This window comes from Pygocentrus nattereri, chromosome 18, assembly GCF_015220715.1.
Source record: "Pygocentrus nattereri isolate fPygNat1 chromosome 18, fPygNat1.pri, whole genome shotgun sequence".
Classification (NCBI taxonomy): Eukaryota; Metazoa; Chordata; class Actinopteri; order Characiformes; family Serrasalmidae; genus Pygocentrus; species Pygocentrus nattereri.
Window position 1 is genome coordinate 18979822 of NC_051228.1, and position 25099 is coordinate 19004920.

General features: G+C 38.6%; 1 protein-coding gene across 1 annotated transcript in view; it reads right to left on the reverse strand.

The window, feature by feature from the left end:
* The window catches only part of itga1 (integrin, alpha 1), an 89169-nt gene that overhangs the window by 17696 nt on the left and 46374 nt on the right, over positions 1-25099 (reverse strand). The window contains exons 4-18 of the mRNA XM_017711262.2: positions 23356-23447; positions 21958-22072; positions 19287-19408; positions 17723-17871; positions 14235-14385; positions 13435-13609; positions 13061-13134; positions 11474-11618; positions 7911-8053; positions 7625-7768; positions 6872-7132; positions 5429-5559; positions 3090-3256; positions 2374-2510; positions 73-180 (exon numbers count right to left, since the gene is read on the reverse strand). Coding sequence (XP_017566751.1) covers positions 73-180; positions 2374-2510; positions 3090-3256; positions 5429-5559; positions 6872-7132; positions 7625-7768; positions 7911-8053; positions 11474-11618; positions 13061-13134; positions 13435-13609; positions 14235-14385; positions 17723-17871; positions 19287-19408; positions 21958-22072; positions 23356-23447 — 2114 coding nt within the window. The remainder of the gene's footprint in view (positions 1-72; positions 181-2373; positions 2511-3089; positions 3257-5428; positions 5560-6871; positions 7133-7624; positions 7769-7910; positions 8054-11473; positions 11619-13060; positions 13135-13434; positions 13610-14234; positions 14386-17722; positions 17872-19286; positions 19409-21957; positions 22073-23355; positions 23448-25099) is intronic.

Consider the following 25099-nt stretch of genomic DNA (forward strand, 5'->3'; position numbering starts at 1 on the left):
GAACCTTAACCTTCTGAAATAACAGCCCCAGCACCAACACCCCACCAGAAGAGAAGTCAGAATTAAGTTTACCGTCTTATTAAGCAATGTTGGCAAGTCCCCATCCAGAACTGGTCCATCATCACTTGCTAACCCAAAGTCCAGAGACACCATGAGCGGATCCCTGAAGTCCAGTTTCTCCTGCAGCACAGAACAGAAACATGGCCCATCTGTCAGGCTTTATGGACATCCTTCTCCAGCTACAGCTGTAAACACCCCAACCTGTACATTTACATTAAACTGGTTGTACTGCAAAAAAAATAAATTTGATTATTACCACTTACTCAAATTGTCGCTGAAGAGACATGACGGTTTTGTTTTTTTTTTAGGTAAAAGTGACGTGTTTTTTTTTTTTAGTAAAAAGTAAAAATCTAGTGCACACTCAATACTATGTGGTGAGCACCTGATACTACCAAGTGAGCATCTGATACAATCAAGATATATATTGATAGTACTTGGTAGCACTTGGTAGTACTGGGTAGTAATGATAGTATTTTGTGCACACCAGAATTTTACTAAAAAAAAAAATTGAGAAAATTTCACGTCAAACATTTCTTAGCAAATCAAATTTAGATTTTTTTTTCTATTGAACTATTGACTTAAGGATACAAGAAGATTTCTTTTATACATGTATCCTATTGTTTCTATGGCTGATTCAATGTATGCCCTATAGTGACAGGTGGAGTGGTCCACTTCAGTCCTGTTCTCTGCTGTTTTTAATGGATAGCACATGTAAGCTGGAGATTAAGAGCTGTCATTTCTGCCCTGAGCGATATCGACACAGAGAGATATCTACAGAAGAATGCCCTGCTCTTTCTCTGCGTGGTCTGGATGTAGTTACACCGTAATTTTGCCCGTCTTTTGATGCCACACTCTCTGGTTCTTGTTTACAAAGGCCTTCCTGAAAAGATGTTAAGTTCTAAGTATGATCATCTAGATCCCACATGAAAGCAATTAATGTGATATAAATCAGAGTAGTTAAGAGTCATGTTTTGCGACAAGAACCTCAGCGTAAGAGGGGGAATAAACACAGCAAAACAACACAGAACACACAAATACCTCTACTGGACCACGTGGTATAAAGCTGCACTTTAAAGTGAAATATTCAGAGAAATGTTAAATCATCTTTAAACAGATGATGCTTAGCTCTAAACACTAACACTTTAAAAAGTGTTTTCAATGGAGAACCAATGACAGACTAATAGAGCCTATGATAAGATGTAAGATCATGCAGCCTGCTAGAGTTTACTTGGGTTACTACATGGTAAAAAGGAACTTAAGCTGAACTAAGATGTGAAGTTGTGTGTATATGTGTAACTGTGCGATCTGAGCATTTGTTGTATGTAGGCGAGAGTTTGTTTTTGCTCTATAGTTCCTGACTTTGTAAAGTGCTTTTCACAAAAGCACTATTTCTATTTTCAAAAGCCCTTTTTTGGCTCCCGAGGTTAAAAAAAGGCTTGAGTTGTGATTAGGCTTAGAAAATTCATATTACATATAAATACGTCCACAAACATAATACATTTATTATTAGCTATACAGAAGTGTGAATTTATTCATTTAATTTCCATACAAAACTGACCTTTAGTTCAAGTTATTTTTTCAGCCTCAAGGAAAAAGCAGGAAAAATATCAACTAAATCTAATATCAGCTGTTTGAGTGAGCTTCTATTCTTTTCAGGACACTCACTTTAATTTTATCAAAGCTCCTCCAAACACCTCCACAGTTCAGTCTTAGAAGCTGGTTGATTATTTTCTAAAGTGATCAAACACATTCAGTGATGTTGAGGTCTGGACTCTGGGGTGGTCAGTCCATTCTTTGGACTTCAGCTTCTTTGTTTGTTGTGTCTGTCTCCTTTTCTCAGTGAGGCTTCTTGACAGCCACACATCCTTTCAGACCCATAGTGCTGAGTTGTCTTCTCACAGTGGAAGGATGGACAGAAACACCTGTGGATGTTTTCAAATCTGAAGCAGCTTGATTTTCTTCTCTCTATCAAAGATGAAGGTTTTATGTGCTGTTTATCTGATGGGGACAGTTTTGGTGTCTAGCATGTCTTCCAGGTGTTTGTTAGGAGTCCCATTTTAACAACAGTTTAAACACTTTGACTTTCCCCTTCTGTATGCAAGTGCATCTTGTATCTAATCTCTTCACAAATCTCTCCTTAAAATTAACTGGTGGCTGTTTTGACAGGAAATTAAATAAATGAAGGATATTTGTATGGGACATATCTATGACCTCATGTTCTGATACTGTATAAAACTGTGTGTGTGGGTGTATATATGTGTGTGTGTGCGTGTGTCTGTGTGCGTATGTGATTTTTAGGTGTGATTTACTTGCCGACATGTAAAAGGAGTGATTATTGCATAGATGGTTTTTGATGGTGGCATTTTTCTGGATTTTTCTGTCATCCGTGCCTTTAAACCTCCCTCTGGCAATCGCACGCAGGGAGTCTAGCGTCAGGTTGTAGCGGATCACTGCGCACAGACAAAGAGTGAGAGTGACAGAGACACTTAGCATTACAGCTGCTGATAATGCTATGCTGTAAAGCAATAATTCTGAAGTATTATTACCTTTAAGAAATCAACTATTTTCTTCTCTTATCCAAGATATAGTTGAGCAGCCAAGTCATGTTTGGTGTCTGAAGTTACTTTTAGCGCTAGAGCTCTGAGGCTAATGTGGCTAATGTGGATAACACTTATTTATGAGCCCTCTGACACTGTTATTTATGGGTAACACTTTATTGTAGGGTGCTGTTCATAAGGCTACATAACACCTAAATACTGGTCATGACAACTGACATTACCCTACATAACTCTACATATGTAAAAGCTTATTCCATCTTCCGTGAAGGCTACTTTATCTAACTGATCAAAACTGGCGAAGTGTTAACAAAATATGTCACTGCGTGTCTTTGATGTCAATAACTTTTTAAGCAAAAGTCTGGGCACCCCTGTGACGGACATTGTCGAAAAGAAACAACAATATTAAAGAAGACAAGCAGAGTTTTTGTTTCAACTTTAAATAAAAGGGTAATAAAGGCATTTTTTGCTTACTGGTAACTGGATTTGTCTCTTTCTCAGACTTCACTTTGTATGCAAAACATACAGTTGTCCTCACACACACCATGTCCTTTCCGTTGATCTTACACGTCTGCTGCTGCAGGTTGATCTTCTCCGAGTCGAAGGTCATGTTCGCATGGAGCTCTGCAACATCCCGTGACCTAAAGTACGATACCACAGCAGCAGCTTAGCTAATCATTTAGATTGATTTTGAACAAGTCAATTAGAGAGCTAACCCCATTTGGAGGGCTGAATTTACTTGGGTGAGCTACGACAAAGAAAAACAGATGTTTCATGTTCCTGCCATGCACACAATCTGACTGAGAAATAAAGTTATGTTAGCTGCCAAATTAACCATCAAAGCGCATAGCTTGATTAAATAATATGCTGTAAATTAGCTTTTTTGATTATCTTAATTTTATACTGAGTTATTTAACATTTTTCCATGGACTATGACTTTGGGCTTTGGATTTACTTGTCCTTAGGACAAGGCATTCCAAAAAACTTAAAAGTGAAGCCCTGATAGACTGGAATAGAATAGAATAGAATAGAATAGAATAGAATAGAATAGAATAGAATAGAATAGAATAGAATAATCAGTTTATGTGTTGAATTCTTGCTGGAAAATACAGCTCTAATACACATAGAGGTTTGTTATGCTGCGTTATAGAACAGCAGCTGCTGATCACAAACTGGTTTTAGGCCAAAGAAGCTAAACTCCCATCCAAACATTCCTCTGATTTTGAGGTCAATCACTGGCTAACAGAGTATTCCTAATGGACTGGGTGGAGGAACAGGAAGTGATAGATGGTGAAGGTCGCCAGTTTCCGTGGCTCTGCTGGGCCATGCAGCTGCTCAGTCTGATCTCTTCTACAGCTTCAGTCCAAAGCGCTGAGAAAGGAAGTGCAGCTCAGTTCCTCAGTTTGCTGTCATGCTCCAGAGAGTGAGACTTTTGTGCAGTTTGTAGTCATACTAAATACTCAGTGTAGGATCAGATCCAAATAATTAAAAAATGCTGGGACTCATGGGGGAAAACTGACTGATATCCAGAGGGCTGTGAAGTCAAGTCCTCATGGAGCTTGTTTGTGCATGAATCAAATTCTGTATGATAAATGGAAACAGACCAATGGTAACCTGACCAGAAACTAGTAAATCTTCAGCACAGAAACATCTCATTTATTTTGTTACAGTACATAAATTTTATATTGTGTATATATATATATACACACATACAGACACACACACAAACACACACACACACACGTGTTACGTATTAGTGTGTGTTGCATGGTGCAAGTGGATCACACTTAAACTTTTAAACACTGTGTCCACTCACTGTCCACATTATTAGGCACTTTGACCTTGTTGGTCCGCCTTGTCGATGTAAATGCAGAGGCAATAGCTCATCGGTTGTTGCACAGTTTGTGTTGGTCATCCTCTAGTCTTTCATCAGTGGTGTAAGGACGCTGACCACAGGACGCTGTTGCCTGGATGTTTTTGGTTGGTGGATTTTTCTCAGTCCAGCAGTGACACTGAGGTGTTTAAAAACTCCAGCAGCACTGCTGTGTCTGATCCCCTCAGACCAGCACAACAGACAGTAACACACCACCACCACGTCAGTGTAACTGCAGTGCTGAGAATGATCCACCACCCAAATAATACCTGTTCTACGGTGGTCCTGACCATTGCAGAATAGGGTAAAAAGAATGTAGAGAAACAGATGGACTACACTCTGTAATTGTAGAACTACAAAGTTTTCTTATATAGTCAGGGGAGCTGATTTAATGGAGAATGAGTGTAGAAACAAGGAGGTGGTTTTAATGAAGTGTGGCCAGTGTATGCTGTCACTGTTGAAACAAAATTGTGTATCTTTAAAGAAGTAACTTTACAGTAAAAGGCAAAAACATTCATTTTCTTCATGAATATTCATTCTTTTAATGTGATTTAATGTGAATAGATTTGAAGCATTTCTCTTTGCCCATTTATCATGACATTGTCACAATTTGAGCAGAGCTACTGTTCTCAAATGTTGAAAATTTAAAAATTCTGAAAATAATGAGTGACCTTTAGTGCTGACCCTCACTTCCTTTATGCTGCCAGCCTGTATGCTGTCCCCTCCTGCTGTAACAATAGTGGGTGCTGGATAGTGTATTTGATTGCAGCTGAAAACCAATAAAATCCTGAAGTATTTCAAAATAATACAAAATGAGCTACTTATGAATATTGGTGTTTGATTGGAACTGAAGAATCTGTGATATGACATCAAATGATATGAAATGATTTTATCAGTCAGGTGAGTCCTAATCCATACACTCACACAGAGGAAGACCCACCAGTAGAGTGCAGCTCCTCCTATTCCTCCAATAGTGACGTCAATGATGCCGTCGTTATTCAAGTCCATGATTCCATGAATGGACTGGCCAAAGAACTTCATCTTTTCACCATCACCTCCAGCTGCTATTCTCTACACACACCACACACACACACCAAACACCAAACACTCTGAGTGGTTCTCATCACTCTAACATATGTCTTAGCAACTACATTTTCCATGACTAGATACCATGCAGGAAATATTACAAATGGAAATAATGACTTGTGCTTTAAAAAAGAGGGAACAGTTAAACAAAATAGGGTAAATGGAAAATGTTTCTAAATGATATCATTTAGACTATATATTTTATTTGAATAACGTAATAACGTGCCATTATACACAAATAACGCTATGCATATGCCTGTGAACATTTAACAGTGATTAGTACATTGGTACATTCCAGTGCTGTGAAAAAGTGTTTGCTACATAGCCCAACTGTGCTTGAGCTTTAGGTCACAAACTAATAGGCGGATATTCTCCTTTAGGATTTTCTCATAGAGAGCAGAATCCTGAGGGCAGGTCCTGCAGAAGCAAAGCAGCCCCAGATCATCACACTACCACCAGCATGTTTTACTGTGAGTATGATATTCCTATGGTAGTATGTGATGTTAGCTTTACACCAGATGCAACAATACCCATGTCTTCTAAAACATTCCACCTTTGAGTCATCAGTCCATACAATATTATCCCATAAGTCTTGGGAATCATCTAAATGTTTTTGGCAAATGAGAAACAAGCCTTTATGTTCTTTTTGGTCAGCAGTGCTTTGCGCCTTGCAGCTCTCTCATGGATGCCATTTTTGCCCAGTGTTGTTTTGTGGAATCATGTACATTGACCTTAACTGAAGCAAGTGACGCCTATGGTTCTTTAGATGTTTGTCTACGTTCTTTTATGACCTCCTAGAAAGAGTCATCGATACATTCTTGTTGAAATTTTGGTAGGCCAGCCTCTCGTAGCAAAGTTCACCACCGCTCCAATTTTTCTCCATTTGTGGGTAACGGCTTTCCAACAACCTTGTTTTGCATCAGTACTTGGATCTCTTTAGAATGTGACATCGTGTGCCACTTTTTGTGACCTGCTTCAACTTTCCAGACAGGTTCTATTTAAGTGATGTTTGGATTCAACGGGTCTGGCAGTAATCATGTCTGGGTGTGGCAATTAAACCCAAAAGTCAATTGAGTTTGGTTAACTGGTTGATTTAGCAGCTAGGGGGACAATTACTTTTCACATATGGCCAGGTAAGGCTGAGTAGACATTTTTAAAAGTAGTTTGAAAATGGGAGACATTCAAGTGTGACACATAGAAGAAATTGTAAAGGGGCAAATACTTTTTTCCACAGCACTGTGTATATGCTTGTATATATGCTTTATATAGTCAGAAAAAAAGAGCAACTTGTTTCTACCTGTACGTATTTTTCCCGTATTGACTGCTGGTTGCCATGGTAGATGTACACCGCCCCTCTGTGGTCGTTCTCCAGTGGTGACCCGATTACCACGTCGTTAAAGCCATCCAGGTTGAGGTCGGGAACGGCAGCAATGGCTGTGCCAAATCGGGCTCCACACGGCTCGTTTTTGTTCAAGCTGGTGCAGGACAAGTGGGAGTGGGCAGTGCAGCATGTCTGCTTTACCGGCCGCAGAGTCATCTCATGCTCAAACACACCTTCCTGTGGATAAACACATTTACACTCAACACATTTAGACTCAGACTGAAACAGCACTACTGGAGCCAGATTAGTTTTAGCAGACGAGGTGAGGTAATGTAATTTGTGGGATTTGGTTGGCCAGCTGGTTTGGGACAAAGTGTATGTTTAATTCTTCCATATTGAAAGGACACAGCACAGATGACAACTTCAGCATAAGCCTACAGGACACACCTAAAAACAATAACAACACTGTGCATGGCTGTGTCCATTAGCAACTTTTGATATTCCATTAGTGTGAGGTAGCTTAGAATTGGATTACACTCTTAAAAAGGTTCTTCAAGACTTCTTTGGTAAAGACAGTGGTTCTATATAGAACCTTAAACATTCAAAGAACTGTTTAAATGCCTAAAGAGTTCTTAACTTGATGAAATGGTTCGGCCACCTCCAGCATCATATGGATTTATTAAATTACATTACCAGCACATCTCAGTTTTTCACTCATACACAATGTACCTTACTGATCTTGTATACATAGACTTGTCCCTGTTCGTCTCTCTCTGGGCCCATATACATTGGAGCTCCAACCAGCAGAATATCTGTGTAGGAATCGTTGTCAACATCAAGCGTCTGAAGAACACTGCCAAAGTAGGAGCCAATCTGAGAGAGGGAAGGAGAAGGAGAGACAAAATCTACATTGGCACATTGATCTGTTAATATTCCTCTGTCTTCACACTGCTTGGGGACCATTTTTAAATAAGGAAAGCAAGGAATCCTAAAACTTTTAATGGGCATTAGGTACCTGCTCTCCTTTCAGGTTCTGTGTAATGTTGATGTTTTTCCCATCAAAGCGGTAGATGGTGACCCGGCCCGTGTGGTTAAATCTCGGAGCTCCAGTGATGTAAAAAACTCCAGAGGGTGTGTACGCTGACTGAACATCATAACCTTCATACATAACAACACAGCACAATCACAAACACTCCATCAACACTGTAGCCCCTCTAACCTCAGAATGCAGCTATGACACTAATGCAACACATCTGGAGTTAAAAGGGATAGTTCAAAAATGAAAGTGTACCCAGTTTCAAATTCCAAATGCAGTTCATCAGCAATGTTTGGCTTTTTGAAGTTTCCTTCTTTAGGTTTACAGTGGAGTTAGGAGGCTACACCCACACATACACAAACATAATCTAAACCACTTATCCCTCTGGGTCGTGGGTGGTGCTGGAGTCTATCCCAGCCGTAGCTATGAGGCTAATACTCAACCAATTAGCATTTTTAAATGTATAATAATGGACAGCAACATACATACAATTCCGGCTTCAACATGACTGCTACTTAAGTGTTTAGCTATGTGACGTACTTCTGTCACTTTCTATAGATAACACATGTTATACTTGTTATAGAAGCAAACATCAGACACCAAAAAATCTTGGCAGACCACATTTGGCATAAAAAAGGTGTATCAATCAGTTTTTGTGCTTTAATTTATTATTAATGCACTAGAAGGCATAAACTATTTCATTACTCATGCAGGGTTTGGTCATGTTAAAATGAGCTCAGCCAATGTTTTCTCACTATTAACAAGTTATTGTTATAGATTGTTTCAAAAACTCTCCTCCATGCAGTTTGTCTGCTTCAGACGCGTTTGTATTGAGCAGCATCAACCCCCCTCTATGAGGAACGCAGCAGGGACAGCCTTAAAAGGGGATGTGCGGAGGGTCTGGGCCATTTTTCGCTGGGAGAAGGTGCGAGTGTTTATGGGGAACACAGCAGAGCCTGACGCTCTGTTTAGACTGTGTTTAGACTGGGACCAGCACTCATTTATAACAACAGCCCTGTTTCTTCGCTTGTCTGAATAATTATCACAAAGATTATGGCTGCTACATTCAATCTGTGACCTTTTGTTATTTACAAACCCCTGTCCGGAAAGCTTACAGAAAACCAGAAAGCGACCCGTCCATTAGACGTCCTGTTTGGTGCTGTCACCATAGTTTCCACTGGCACAGCGGCTAACCAGATCCGCCTCTGGTTATGTAATGTCAGGCATGCATTGGCTTAATACATAAGCAGCTGCAGAAGCAGCAAGGATAACAGGGTTGCAGCCACCACTGACGAGCTGCCCTCTCAAAAGAGAAGCAAGAGATAATGAGAGATTGTGAATGAGTATAACAATATTCATATAGGATAGTTAGTAGGGCTGTTCGCTATGAACATAAAGTGTGGTATTCAATAAAGCTGTTGGGTGGATTTAGTGATTTGAGGCAAAAGACTGTGGATGTACAGTTTCACTACACTGTAAAAAATTATATCTGGGCAAGTGAGCTCATCTTAAATCTAGACCTTATATCTAGTATTTCTCATTTTGAGACATTTCATTGTAAGATTGATAAGGTAAGCCTTTGTAATCTAAGTGAATTAAAATATTAAATAATAATAATAATAATAATAATAATAGTAGTAGTAATAATAATGGTTGGGCCCTTTTCAAAGTCATTATAACAACAATAATATTTTTACTAACATAAAATATAATATTTGGCTATTTTATTTTAATTAAAAATTAAATTAACTCCCTAAAAATCTAATTACTATAGAAAGCTGTTTTAGCTTTTATTTACTATTTTTAGTGATATCATTTGCACATGTGAAATTTGAATATTAAATAAAATTAGTAAAAAAAATCAGTTTTTATATGTCAATGTGTTAAATATCATTTTTACGTGTAATTTTCAAGTTCATTTGTAAAATCTATTGTAAATTGGAAAATGCTATTAAAAGCTAAAACTATCTAATAAAATCAATTCAGACATCTCAGTTCATAGAATCTCAGCATGTCAAATTACTCCGTACACAAGACGAAGATTGACCAAACATGGACAAACACAAGACGGCGATTGGCCAAGCATGCAGGAAGAAGATCTACTGATCTGAAATCCTGCTTAAGTGAGTCTTTTGCTTCTCTCTTCTCCAACAGCAGCAGTTAGGTCTGCCGTGCTGCTCCGTTCAAACAGATCAAACAGATCAAAATGTGTATTTTAAATAAATTATTCAATCAGTTGAGAGAGTGAACATGTGTGACCAACCATGTTTAAAAATGTATAATTTAATTTTAATTTAGAAAATATTACACATTGGTTTCTACCAGGGAAAATTACCATCAGTGGTTCAGGCATTTTTACTGAGTCATGTTATGAATGACTACAGCAATATTTCAATAAGATAACAGTGCAGCCACACCTCACATCGCACAGGTTGTAAAACTAACTGGTAATCCTCGGTTATGAACAAGCAAACATGTTACTAACCTATCTGATGTCACCATCATGGTCAATGTGCTGCTGAATTTTATGAATCTGGTCCAATACTAGGTGTGAAAATAATACTACTGTGTGATGCATTTTTATAAACATATAGTTCAGTATGGAGGAGTGTTTGCGCTGTGCACACATATGTCATTTTAATCGGCTGTTTAGCCTAATGGTTAAGTTACTGGTCCCCAGTGTGAGCGAGTAGAGTTCAATCCCAGTAAAGAGAAGCTCTCCTTAGGCTTCCAGTGTTTTAGTTGACAATGGAAATGTCGTCTCTTTGGGGTGTCTGTATGAGGTAATTTGATCATCATTTTATTATAACAGCTCTTAACAAAATCATATCATAATAAAAGATAAAATATGACATTGTGCGGCCCTAATAGTTAGTAATTTATTATTATTTTATCAGGAGATATTCTCCTAATTAACTTTAAGCATAACAACTTATTTACACTCAATGTTAAATATCGATACAGACGGAACCTTCTGTCCGTATTCTGTGTTCATTTTGTCCATATTCATGCGCAATCTGTCTAAAAGCCTACAGATATGGATGAAATGGAGCAGTACCAACAGAAATTGCGGCAGCCATCAGCTCAAGCAATTCTCCATCCACTTTTCACTAAGTAATGAATGGCCTGACAGACCACCAGCATCTACAGACCACCAGCATTGTTCTGAACGCCTAAACCACATCTCAATGTTTGCTGTTGTCAGAAACCTTTGACTCTAGACTACCCTCCAGTGGATGTATTGCTTAATATCAATGCCAACAAAAAGGACGCATGGAAGTATGTGGGTAGTTAGAGTTACATCACTTGAAACTCAGAAGTTTTTCATACAAAAATATAGTATAAATGAACCTTAACGTGAATGGTTTCCTATGTGTTTATTATTTCTATAACGAGCTAGCTAACGTAAGCAAACGTTAATGTTATTCTGCATTCAGCCAGTTATTCATGCGCTAATCATTCTGAGAGCTCTGAATACAAAGCACTAGTCAGAAGTAGATCGTATTTATAAGTGTGTGCTGGTGTGTGGATCCAGGACGTACCCACATATCCCGCCATGCCCTCATACTTCTGCACTAGAGGGTTGTGGAAGGTGTTTCTTTTGGGCACGGTGAAGCGGTTTCCAGACTGCATGACGACGGTGCCATTCCAGTCATATGCTCCAACCGCCCCCAACATGACACCCGCCTACAGAACAGGACAATAATACAGTTCCATTTCAGTTAACCCTACCTCACTCCCATGAATACGGTCTTTTGTAGATACTGTTTTGACATTGGAAAAGCTTTACAGAACACTAGGGAAACCAATTTTAGGGATAAACACCCATAATCACCCTGGTGTTCAGCTGTTTTAATGTTGTTAGATGGCTAAACTTCTATTTAGGGATGTGGGAAGTAGGAGGGCTGATGATGCTGCATTATCCTGCTGATTTCAGGATTGCTGTAAACAGTTGTAACAGTTAAACATTCTGAACTACACAATAATGCAGCATAGTAGTAGTAGTGGAATTTTTATTCTATCTTACTTATGCAGTTTTAAAATCTGCAGTAGCTGCAATGTTTAAGTGAATGCCGTATTTTCATCACAATGAGCCAACAGCTGTAGACCGCTTTCTGCTATTTCATTCAAACACACACACAAGCTGAGGTGCAAAGGAAGCAAGTCTATTCAGAGAAATAGGACAGCTCTAAGCCCCAAAGCAGCCTAATATTTATTTCTTTTTTAAAATCATCCAACATAACAATTAAGCTTTTCTCAACTGTCATATCTTCCGCTCTGTGTGCGTTTCAGCGTTAAATCTCGGTGTGTGTTTGGGGGCGTGACACAATCGGTTATAGTGCCACATATTAACAATCTGACTGGTCACTGTTTAGCTCATTTGCATTAAGTCTGTCCAGAACTAGAGATCAGAGTGAGGATGTGCATCACTAGTTTTATGCGTGACTTAGATGCTCATGTCACCTCTCGCATCATTAGCTTTGGCACTACATGACACACTCTGTTTGATGAAAATTTGCAAAACATATATACAGAAATAAATAAAGGCTTATCATTTTTGTATGATGACATTGGTCACATTACATACATATGCTGCTTAAATTTTCAGCACCCCAAACCTAAAAAACCTTCACATGTCCATGCTTTTATTTGCCTCTGTGGTGGTCAAAGAGTACTCTGAATTTTTAAATATATATTTAGCTTAAAGTGACATGCTGTTGCACTTTCTGTTAGTAAAATATCAGTATATGTGGCAAGAACAATAAGGAAAAACACTGGCAGAAAATCATTTAGGGCAGTGGTTCCAATCCCTGATTCTGGGTCACCATCTGCACTGTACATTTTAGTCATTTTGTTAGCAACATTAAAACAGCTTACTAATTTTGGGCTAATTATTTTATCCATCCATCCATCCATTTTCTAAGCCGCTTCTCCGTCAGGGTCGCGGGGGGTGCTGGAGCCTATCCCAGCAGTCATCGGGCGGAAGGCAGGATTAATTATTTTATATTTATATTTATATTGTCTCAGTCTTCTTCTAATTTCTTAACTCGTTCTACAAGACTTTTTAGGAGAAAATCTAGACATTTTAGTCTGCAAATACTACACATTTTGGACTCAATAAAACTTACTCTAGATGTGTGAACGCTGAAGCCGGACTGAGACATCTCCATCTCAAACGAAGAGGTGTGGTTCCCAGATGTAGCTAATAAACATTGAAATCATAGTGAGACTATAGTGAGTCTGTAACAATAGGTTACAACTCCACTGATGACATAGAGAATTGGATCATAACCAATCCATAAAGCATATTACTGCATACATTTTCAATTCTATGCTATGGATTCTTCCTGTTTTCCTTAGAAAGACACTAAGCATTATTTGTTTTCATGAATGCAAATATCATTTACCTAATATCTTAATATACATTCACCCACAAATAACAAAACCCTTGTCTCACTAAGCCATGCAGTGTTAAGAAAACATTTATCAACAGATCGGTTACCCTCTAAAGCAAAGATTTTGCTTCCTAGAGAATCAACAATGTTGATCAGGGCTGCCTCATCCGACACGTTGAAGAAATGATCCTCTTTTTTGTCGCTTGCAATGTACTTGATTTCATCAATGAACTTTTTCACTTGTTCCACACTTTTATTTTGGCGGTTATAATCACCAAGCACCTGCAAATGAACACAAGTTCAAAGTCAGATCAGCAATGTTAGCTGAATGCTAAACCTATCATCGCTGTCCAAAAAAACAAGTATTTTTTGTGATTTTTAGTTTTTCGACATAATCAAAAGCGATTGAAATGACATTTCTTTACACTGACTTACATTAAAAGTAAAGAACATTTTTGCCTTCTACTATAAAGTTGCTGTCTTGTTTTTCTTTGGACAGTGAAGATATGTTAACATTGAGTGATGTTAATTAAAAACCTTTTTCCAAAGCACGTTATGCAACTTAATTAGCATGAGCATGCTTCATCAGTGGATCTCAATCCTGAGGATCCCAGAGTATGCAGCATTTCTGTTTTTATTCAATTCAGCTCTTCAGCTCAGTAAAGTCAGTCTTACACTAGTAAAACAAAAAAAATCACATTAACCCAAATTTTAACTTCAAATGTAGTCAAACAACCAAGAAACATTTGTAATGTTGTTGTTGACTGTTAGCTACATTAGCCTCATAGCTCCAGTGCGAAACTAAAGAAGCAAAACTCAACATTTGGGATTGGATTTAAGAATAAGATCTTTTACCAGACTGTAGTTTTAAACCCTGTATAAGGCAGAGAATAGAAAAAGGACTCACAGCAATAGAGAATCTCTCAATCCCATCTTTTTTACAGTCGTCAATGACTCTTTTCAGATCATAGTTGTCATGTGACTCCCCATCTGTGACGATTACCATGATCTTTTTGACCCCTGGCCTCGCCCCACGCTCCTCTGTAAACGCCTCCTTCCTGCCGATGGAAAACATCAAAAGGTCAGAGATCACTGAAGTACTGGGTTGGTGAGCACTATAAGCCCAAATGTCCAGCCCCCAAAATAATATCTGGTCAGCAAAAGTCTTATAGAGGCCCCTTGATGACTGGAGTAGGGGTTCTGATAAATTGCAAAAAGTCTGAAAAAGTTCTGAAAACTGATAGATTGCTACAGCCTGTAACTGAACACCAGTTAAACCAGAGCATGAGAGCAGCAAAGCATGCTTATGGTCAGAAAATCCAGAGTCATTTCACTGACTCAAAAGAGTCACTTCACTGACTCAAAAGACACCAGGTGACCATGGCAAGTCCATAACGGTCGCCCCCACCACTACCCTGCAATGACAACACAGACATCCTCAACACACTCAACACCTACTTCAGCCGGGTCGAGGAAAAGAATATTACCACAGTAACGAAAGCTTCTCTCAGTCTGGATGATAAAGTACTCTGTCTCGATACAACTGACATCCAGAGGACATTACACAGGGTCAACCCACGGAAAGCTGCAGGTCCTGACAACATACCAGGGTGTGTACTCAGGAAATGTGCTGACCAACTAATACATGTCCTCATAGACATCTATAACACCTCCCGGAGCCAAGCCATCATTCCTTCATGCTTCAAGGCCACTACTATTATATATATACTGCCAGTAAAGCCACCAGCATCAACACTCAATAACTACTGCTCTATAGCACTCACTCCCATGAGGTGGGATGAAGTGCTCCTCATTGACTTCAGCTCCACCTTCAATACAGTCCTACACATGCACTTGGTAAGAAATCTCTACCCTTGAGGCTTCGACACCCCACCTCTAAAACAAGCATCGTGAACACAATGGGTTTGGAGCCCTCTGTCGTTCACCCTCATGACTCATGACTGTTGTGCCAAGTACAACTCAAACCACATAATTAAGTTTGCAGATGATACAACAGTGGTGGGCCTCATCAGCAACAATGACGACTACAGAGAGGAAGTGAACCAACTCGTCATCTGGTGTGACAAGAACAACCTGTCACTGAATGTCGACAAGACATAGGAAATTACTGTCCACTTCAAGAGACACATGGTACATGGTCAGTGAGAAGCAGCAAGTCTTTGAGAGTGTACATCACAGACGACCTGACAGAGACTACACCCACCACCTCCCTTGTCAAGAGGGCGCAGCAATGTCTTCACTTCCTATGATGGATGAGAAGAGCAAACCTGCCCCTTCCTATCCTCACAACTTTCTACAGAGGTACTAAAGAGAACATCCTGACAAGCAGTCTCCCAGTGTTGAATAACAGTAAAGTTCATTTTGGCATACATATTGAGCCTACAGTTATGTAAAGAACTAAGTACACCCCATGAAATGTTTGTCTTTTTTGAGATATGTGGACAGTAGATATTCTTTAGCAAAGTGTAATCATGTTCCAATGTTCTTTTTAGACACCAAAGGGTTCCTCCCGGCGTAAGAGTTGGCAACATGTGGATCCAGAGCTGCATGTGGTTCTTTTATTGTTCTGTTGCAGTTCCAGGGCAGAATTTGATTTTTAAGTAAAAATAAAATAATCCTCATTTGCAGTAAAATAAAGCTCTGCTGATCATTCTAACACAGTTGTAACAGTAAATGGTCTTAAATACTGGAAGTTAATAGTTCTAACTCAACATTTAACCCTGAGGGTTGGCACAGGGACTGCTGGTCACACGGCAACGACAACAATCTTGCCTAGGTAGTAGCTAACGAAATGGCAAAGTGAAAAATTTAAGACAAACATCAATACTTTGGAGAAGAATGGTCTTATTTGTATTTATAATTACTTCAGCTGTTCCTGTTCCTGATACATTTAATCTGTCACTGAGAAAATGTCAAACACTAAAAAGTCAGGAGGATGAAGTCAGCTTATCATTTGAATTTTCCTGTTCCACCGTAACTGGTGCAGCAGACACATTCTGGCACGCCAGGCACCATTTAAGGTGGAATGGGAAAAGTCAAGAACAAGAAGCTGGAGAATGAGAATCTGACTTCAGCCTTATAAAAAAATTTTATGTTGAGAGTTTACAAGAAACTGTTCTACTTTTGATGAAAGCTTTCCTGCTAAAGATGCAAGAAAAGCAGTTATATATTGTTCACATTATATTTTTTTGTCTATTCCAGTACATCAGCACACACTGACACATATTTACAGCCATCATGGTAAAACGTTACTTCAATAAAACGGATATAAAATGTTGCGGCTCCCAAGGTGGGTTGATTTTTGTTGGAGGACAAAATGGCTCTTCTTAACAGTTAGTTTGCCGACCCCTGTCCTAGTGCACCATCAATGTAGGTCAAATTTTTGCATCCTCTTTCTAATGGCAGATGCATATACTATTACATCAACAGTGACAATAGCTTTAGAGTTCTAAGAGACTTCTTTTGGCATGGCTTAGACAAGTTGGTAGTGGAATCGAACCCAGGCCCTACTTGCTGAGAGGTGAAAGCACCACTGCGCCGCTCCATACTAAATAGGTATGGAAGAATTCCAAAAAAGTAATTAAAATGAAATAATCACTTTGTGAAAAATGGCCCAGCTGTTTAAAAACAACATTTCTCAAACACTGAAAACGTATATTGTGGTCTGATGCGTCGATCTTTCAAAAAGTTTTTTGGAAATAATGGACGTTGTGTTCTTCAGGCCAAACAAGAACAGGATGTTTTCAAAAGGAAAGATGACGTAACACAGTTGTGAACAGGCCTCTGTCTCAACCTTTGCAGAACATGTTACAGGCATCAAATTTAGAATAAGTGTATATATACAAAAATAATAAAGTTCATTAGTTGAAACATTATATAAATTTATCATTACATTACTTTTTCAATTGAACACCGCTCAAAAAGAATTGCAAATCCTCGCTGTCTGTGCTTATCATACTGTCCCAACTCTTTTCCAATTGAATTTGCAGTGGTATATTGTTGCGTAGTTGCACAGAACTGAACTAGAACTGTGACACGTGTGTTTCTCACCACACATTCATCCTCAGTCAGTGTTTTCATAACACCTCTTCTATGCGCATAAAACATGAACAGGTCCGGTCCAGTTTAGCTTTAGTATGTGTCACGTGATAACACAGAGATCTGGGACTCTAAAAGCGCTTTGTGGCAAATCTCATTATGTATGCTGTATCCTTTTTGTCTTATGGAATACTGAGAGCTCTCTCTCTAGAAAAAGACATTCTTTAAATGTTTAAGTGTGTAAAACTCCCCATTTTCAAAGTCTGTTAGGATTGTAAAAGTCATGCAATGTACGTCCAGCTTTAGTATGTAAGTGATGGGGTTCTGGTGCAGTACCTTGCTGTATCGATGCCCAGAGCAGTCATGGTTTTGTGGCCTGTTCTCTGAGGGATTTTGGCAGCTTCTTTAACAAGTTGCGCAGTGCTAGTGAACTGGCTAAGGTTAAAAACATTCCCGACGTCATCTCCATATGATACAATACCCACCTAGCGAGGAAAAATAAGAGACGAAGTCAATTTGCATGCAAGCACATGTCCATTAAACACTGTCTATACCGCAAAACATGCTAACCCTTTGTACCCATGAAATGCAATTTCCATCTGTTTCGAAGGTCCCTCAGTTTTTGCATTATATATTTTAATAATAATAATAATAATAATAATGCTTATTAAATATATGTTGATGGACTAGTTTTCACAGCAGGGGGATCCTTATCCCCTTTCATCTCTTACTGCTCACAACACAGAGTCACAGCATTTCACCCGCAGAGACAACAGTGTCCCAGATTATCTGAAATCGTTTTTTCATTATTACTTTAATTCTAAATATGTGAGTTGATTTCCGTTTCAAAGACGGGATGGCCTGGGGGCCAAAAAAAAAACACAGACACAAATTACATAACACACTCTACACAAATAAATCCACACATACCCACATAGTGTCTCGCTTTGTGTGTGACACAGACACAGTACACAGTGAGTGTACTGACTCAGCTGTGATGTCACTGGTTTGAAATGGACTCTCCAAACACATTGCCCACTATGGAATATGCGGTGTTCTACTGCACACCGCACATTTTCCATCACCACATTCAGGAAAACTTTCATTTCATCGTCTCTATGCCACCCAGGAGCTTCTCCAGAGCAGCTCTCTGTCTAAACGATTCTCAATTGTTTTAATAATACACCACAGCAAAACCACAGTGAGTGTGTTTAAGTGACTGTAGTTGTAAGGTAGGACAGTTACTTTGGGATTCTGAGCGATTATAAACTTGTCTATTTGTTGGATGTACTGGAAAAAACTATAAAATGATATATTAACTGGCTGCTAGATTTACTTACTGTTAATATGGTTGGTGTAGTGGGTAACACCTCTGCCTTCTACGCTGTAGACTGGGGTTCAATCCCCACCTGGGTAAACACCCAACACTATACCAATAAGGGTCCTTGGGCAAGACTCCTAACACCACCGATCAAATTGTAAGTTGCTCTGGATAAGAGCGTCAGCCAAATGCCTTAAATGCAAATATGTTAACCCTTTAAACTGCCAACTTACTTTTCAGTTGTTAATGTTAAGGCGTATTTTTTGTGTCTAATATGAATTATTCAGTGCCTTTTGTAAATGATTTAGTATCTACTATGAAATATGTAGTGTCTACTATAAATTATTCAGTTTGTACAATGAATTATTCAGTGTCTAATATGAATTATTCAGTATATACTATACATTACTCAGTATGTACTGTGAATTATTCAGTATCTACTATAAACTATTCAGTGCCTACTAGAAATTATTCAGTGTATATTATAAATTATTCAGTACCTTCTATGAATTATTCAGTATCTGCTATAAAAGATTCAGTACTTACTATGAATTATTCATCTGATTAGATTAGCCTTACCCTCGCTGGGCCGATGTCTATCTTTGCAAGAAACTTCTCCAGAAACCTTGTGATGTCTTCCCAGGGATAGATGCTGTTAGAGCCATCCAGAACAATGACAATGTCCATGTCTTGCTGACACTCTGCGAACACAAATAAACATGAACACTATGCCAATTCATAACTAGTGTTCAAAAGGTTGAGCACCCTGCCTTCTTTTACTTCTGAGTTTGACATTTATTCTTGCTTTTTATTTACAAAAAGCTCATATTGAAACTATTTTAGCCTGAAGATGGTTTACATACCTGCAAGCGAGGACACAGGAGTGTGTTTAAGTTGCAGGTGTTGAAATATATATATATATATATATATATGTGACATGACTGAATGATTTGTTTTTTTGCTGATTTATATCAAAACAGAAGGTGTCAGGTGGTACCATAATAAGGCAAGAGTTCTGAACTCTCTATAGACTCAGAACTAGCCTATAACTTTCCCACTTTCCCTCTTAGCACTGCAACTTAAGTGTGTTTGAAAACACACCTATGAAACAGCCAGCTGTTTTCTCACTGTAAAACAAGTACACATAGGCCTTTACTACATTGAAACTATTATAAAGTTCAGAAGGTTTTTATTATCATTATTTATTTATAATTATTATTTTAAACCGTTTCAATCCTGGAATTAGGAGTGCTGCAGCCCCCTCAGCATCCCCACTTCCCACCTCCCTGCCTGAAAGGTGGGAGTACTGATGAATCGTAACATAACAACAAGGAAACATCATTTCTGGCACTGGGCTTTATTGCTAAGCTGTGAGTTTCAGGCTTGAGTTTCCTTTGGAAAGCTACATATCTGCAAATGTTTACGGACAATGTATTTAAAATGGAAAAAAAAAATCATATTCCGGCACATAACCGTCAACCGTTATGTGTAGGTTTACATGGGGGAATCAGTATTCATGTATAGGTTTACATCTGTGGCTCTCTGTATTCATTCTTGAGCCAATCAGACTGCAGCACATCACATAAACTAGTCATGAACTATACAAAAGTTGGAAATTGATTGAGACATATTGATATACAGTTCACTGTGACAGAGCATAACAATAATCCATCTGCAGTTTAGCTTAGCATATGATTTAATAAGGATATGACTGGGCTGTGATTGTGTTTGATATATAAAGTGCAATTCACAAAAGCAGCATGAGTGTAACATCTGTTTTCCAGCACATGGCACATTTCTGAGTGTCATGCTCCTATGACTGCTGCCTGCTCAGTCTGAGTACCATCTCATTCCCAGTTCCTATTTTTCTCACTGACTTCCTTTTCACTATCCTAGTTTGCGTGCAAGGTAGCAAGGTAAACTAAACTTGCAGCCAAATTACGCTTAGCAAAATAGTGGAGTGTTCTGCTACCAGGGTGAGATAAACTACTACACAAGGCTAATGTTAGCTTGAAATGAAATGCATTCTGGTAAATGGCACTGCCTGAAGTCTAAAGTTTTAAGTGTGATCTCATGGGTCAGAAAAAGTGATTGCTCAGCTCTCCCAGTCGTTTTTCTGGACTACAGTATCAAGCTCTTGTACTTTTCTCTGGACTACAGTATCCGGATCTCTCTGTTTTTCTCTGGACTACAGTATCCGGATCTCCCATGCTTTTATACAACAGTTAAATAAATAAAGTAAGAAATTAATAAATTGGGCCATGAACATTTAATATGTCATTTAATATGTTTAATGTTAACAGTTTGAGCGTCTCCTACAGCTGTCAAAGTGGTTGCTTAGCAATGGTGCCTCAGCAGCGTGAAACAGTGTTTGGGAAAAACCTGTGATGTTATGGCAAAATAACAGCACAGTTAGAATGCTTCTCAACCAACCAGCTTGCATGGTCGGAACTGTTGTATAATGCAAGATATGACTTCTCTCTGTTCAGGTGCTTGTTCATAGATATGCCCACCACACAGAAAAGAAAGCATGGAGGTCTGAAGAACACATACCGTGCTTTTTATCTGCTGTGTTAAAAAGCATGTGCATCAGTTATTTATATATATATTTATATGTATATATATATATATATATATATATATTTTTTTTTTTTTTTTTTTTTTTTTACATTTACATTCAGTTTAGCATTTTTCACTCTTGCAAAAGGTGAAAGGTTATGTCAAACATCACATCTCACAAATTGGTGTATCATCTACAATCCTGTACAATATGACTTTCTCTGTTGTATAAGCACAATTTACATGTAGGAAAACTGTAATTTCCTATTTCTGACACCACTTTTACACAGCATAAGTACTGAAGTCATGAATATGATGCTGTCAGCTTAAGCACGGTGTCTTATTTAGGCAAAATAATAGAACGAATAAATTATTACTAGCACAGTACACAAGGGAATATGAGTGTGTGTGTGTGTGTGTGTGTGTGTGTGTGTGTGTGTGTGTGTGTGTGTGTGTGTGTGTGTGTGTGTGTGTGTGTGCATGTGTGTTTAAGGCAGATGGGCTGTAAGCATTTGTGATGAGTCACTGATTCCTGTGTGTGTGAGGCTTTAGTAAACTCTGTCCTAAATTGGGCATACAAGGCAGGAAAGGCAAGCCGCAGTTTACAGACTCTGGAACGTGTTAATATACACACTTGCCATGTGTGTGTGTGTGTGCGTGTGTGTGTGTGTGTGTGTGTGTGTGTGTGTACCTTGAACAGTCGGGGCGATGGAGTTAAGCACTTTAAATGATGAACTGACGTTAGAGCAGATGCCTGTGATGTACTGCTGACTTCCACACATGTAACCATACTGAGGACCACAGGCCTGCAGGAGAGAAAGACAGCAAGTGAGACAGAGAGAAGCAGAAGGCAAAACAGAGGTGGAGAGAGAGAAAGAGAGTGAAACAGAGAGAGAGAGAAGTACAGAAATGGAAAAAAGGAGGGAAGGAGATGTGCAAGGACAGAGAGATGGAGCAAGAGAGAGAGTCAGTGGGAAAATGTGCGTCAGCTCTTCTGCATTAAAGCTTCTCTCAGTCCTGAATGACTATTTAACTGAACCACAGTAGACAGAGCCGTGCGGCTTCATAATTACAAACAATAGCTGGAAAATCTGATCGCTTCAATAAATCAGCCCTCATTACTGTTCTGCCCATGTTTAGAGACAGCAGTGTGTCATACAGTGTCAGACAGCAGTCTTTTACAGATTACTGAACATCTCCACATGGTTTGAGACAAGAGGCCAATGCATGATGATGTATGCTGTTTGGTGGGCTATACGCTTCCTTCTTATTTGTTAGCAGAGCTTCACAATATTTCATCCATTAAAACTGCACTATGTAAGATTTTTGTGTTTGAACTGAAAGAATTCAATTCAACTTTACTGAAAGAAGTATCATTACTCAACGAGTGGAACAGAAACAGGCTAAAATATGAGCATGCACTGCTGTGAATCGCCCTTCAAAGCCTGAAATGACCATTTAAAAGTCAGAGGCATTGAGTCAGGAGCTTGTTCGACCACGTCATATATCTTTATGCATTAACATCAAATGTACAGACTCAAACAGAAAGTCTGGCTTGATGTTTAGCACTGCGTTCAGAAACTTTTGCTACTGCTACAGTCCTACCCTGGAAGAACGCAGAGGAATCAAGGCAGAGAAGAAATGGAGGGAACGAGCAGAAATTGGGGAAATGAGACAGCTGATTCCTGTCAATATCATTCATTTTGATATAGACTATTAACAAATGAGCTGATTATTATTATGTGGTCCAACAAAGTAAATCATTTTTTGTCAAAATTGTTTGGGTCAGTTTTGAAGGACACACTGCAACAAAGTATGTTTTAGATTGTGTTTTAGATTTACAAAAAATCTAAGATCAGGTTCTTTGTTTTTTGCTGTCCAGACTATCAAAAATCAATTTGGATACAATCTGGATGAGCCAAACAACAGACACCAAATGTGTCTTGGCTGATCTGTATTTGGGGAAACTATGTTAGTTTGGTTTTTTCACAAACTCTCACTTTAAAGTGCAGTTCCTGAATATATTTTAGTGCCCTTCTCCATAACGATCACGGACATTCAGAGTGACAAAGAGTGAACATCTCCATACCAGAAATCCTTTCCCATCCGGATTAGTGACCAGCGTCATTCCCATGGTCATATTTTCTTTGACTTCATGTATTTTTGGAATTGTTGTTTGGTCTGGGAGAAAATTACAGACAAATAAACACAGACATCAAATCAACTCTGTCATAATAACACCTGAACAGTCATGAAATAATAATTCCTTGATTGTCCCTTAGCAAACATTTTATTGATGATTTTTTTTTACGAAGTTGTACTTGCTTAGCAGGCCTTCTGTGTTTTCCTCTCTTTGCTCCAGTCATGAGTTCATGGAGGTGTGTGTGCCTGTGTGTGATTTTTATAACATAAATAATCTTACATAAGCCTCTGATCATTTACAGCATATCTAGGAGACACAGGCCAACTGCAAAGGCAGACTGTCCTCAGGCTTCTGAAATACGATAATGGTCATGCTTGTCATGCTGATGGTCAGGATGAGTACATGCATCTGGACCAAAGTTCAGAGGAAAACAAGAAAACTCATTTACGCAAAAAGTGTCCAGACTGCTGAGGTTGTCCATTATTTTGCAATCAGTGGCATGCCCAAATGAGGAACTCAGCGTTTGAACTAGTTCTGCCGTGGGTAAAATTCCATTTTAAAAATTTATTCAACAACAGTGAAGCTGTCACTGTGTTTGGTCCTATGTTCAGAGTTACAGGCTTTCCAAAAATTACCAGACGAAAAAGTGTTGCTACTATTTTTATCTTTTTCTCTAAGAATAAAAGCATCTGTTGATGCTTCTAGGACCTTATAATGTGTACAGAACTTATGATGTGAGAAACATTAGCTGATATAGATGACTATATAACTACTGCTCAGAATAATGATACTAATAAAAGCTACACTTTTGCATCCAGTATTTTTTTTAACCATGTCTGGCACTGAAGTGGACGTTGGAGCAATCACAGAGACAGCATTTGAGTCATATTTTATTTGGTCAAGATACCATAATATATATTTTTTTTTGTGATCAAGAATTTTTATTGTTTCACAAAACACCAAACATGGATGGGGAGCAACAGACAGCCAAAAAAAAAGAAACATAAGAGACATGGACAGCAAGAATGATCATAGGTACAGCATCACAAAATTAAATAAAAGAGGAAGTGTCCATATTCAATGCATACCTTGCAGGAAATCCAAAATGTGTAACATAAAAGTTGTGTCTCAACAGTCATGGTTTAGCATAGTTAAGTCACACAGCAGTATAGTCAAGTTTTGCGAAACTAATTAATCTTGTAATCTAGAATGGAACTGCGAATGCCACTCAGACTCAGCTTAGCCTGATGACTTCTTCTCTACCATTTCTCCTGAGGCTGTTTGAAACCGCCTGTTTCATCTATTGTATGAGAGCTGACGCTTGTTTTTACTCATGTTTTTCTCTAAGTACCTGAAGCTGTTTTGTCTGATGTCTGAAACCTGATTCTGTTTTCTTAGAAAGCTCTAAAACATACCTACAGAACATCTTCATGTATATACGGTCAATGTGGTATTTAAGGGAACCTATTACGCTCACCTTCAATGTTCATAATTGCATATTTGGGCTCTACTAGAATAGATTTATATCATTCAATGTTCCAAAAACACACTAATTTTCTCATACTGTGCATCTCCATTCACCCTCTCTCTGAAATGCTCTTTTAGAGCTTCTGTGTCTTTAAGCCTCCCAATGAGCCCAGTGTTCCCTGATTGGTCAGCTCGCCCACTCTGTTTTGACTAGTGTTGTCGA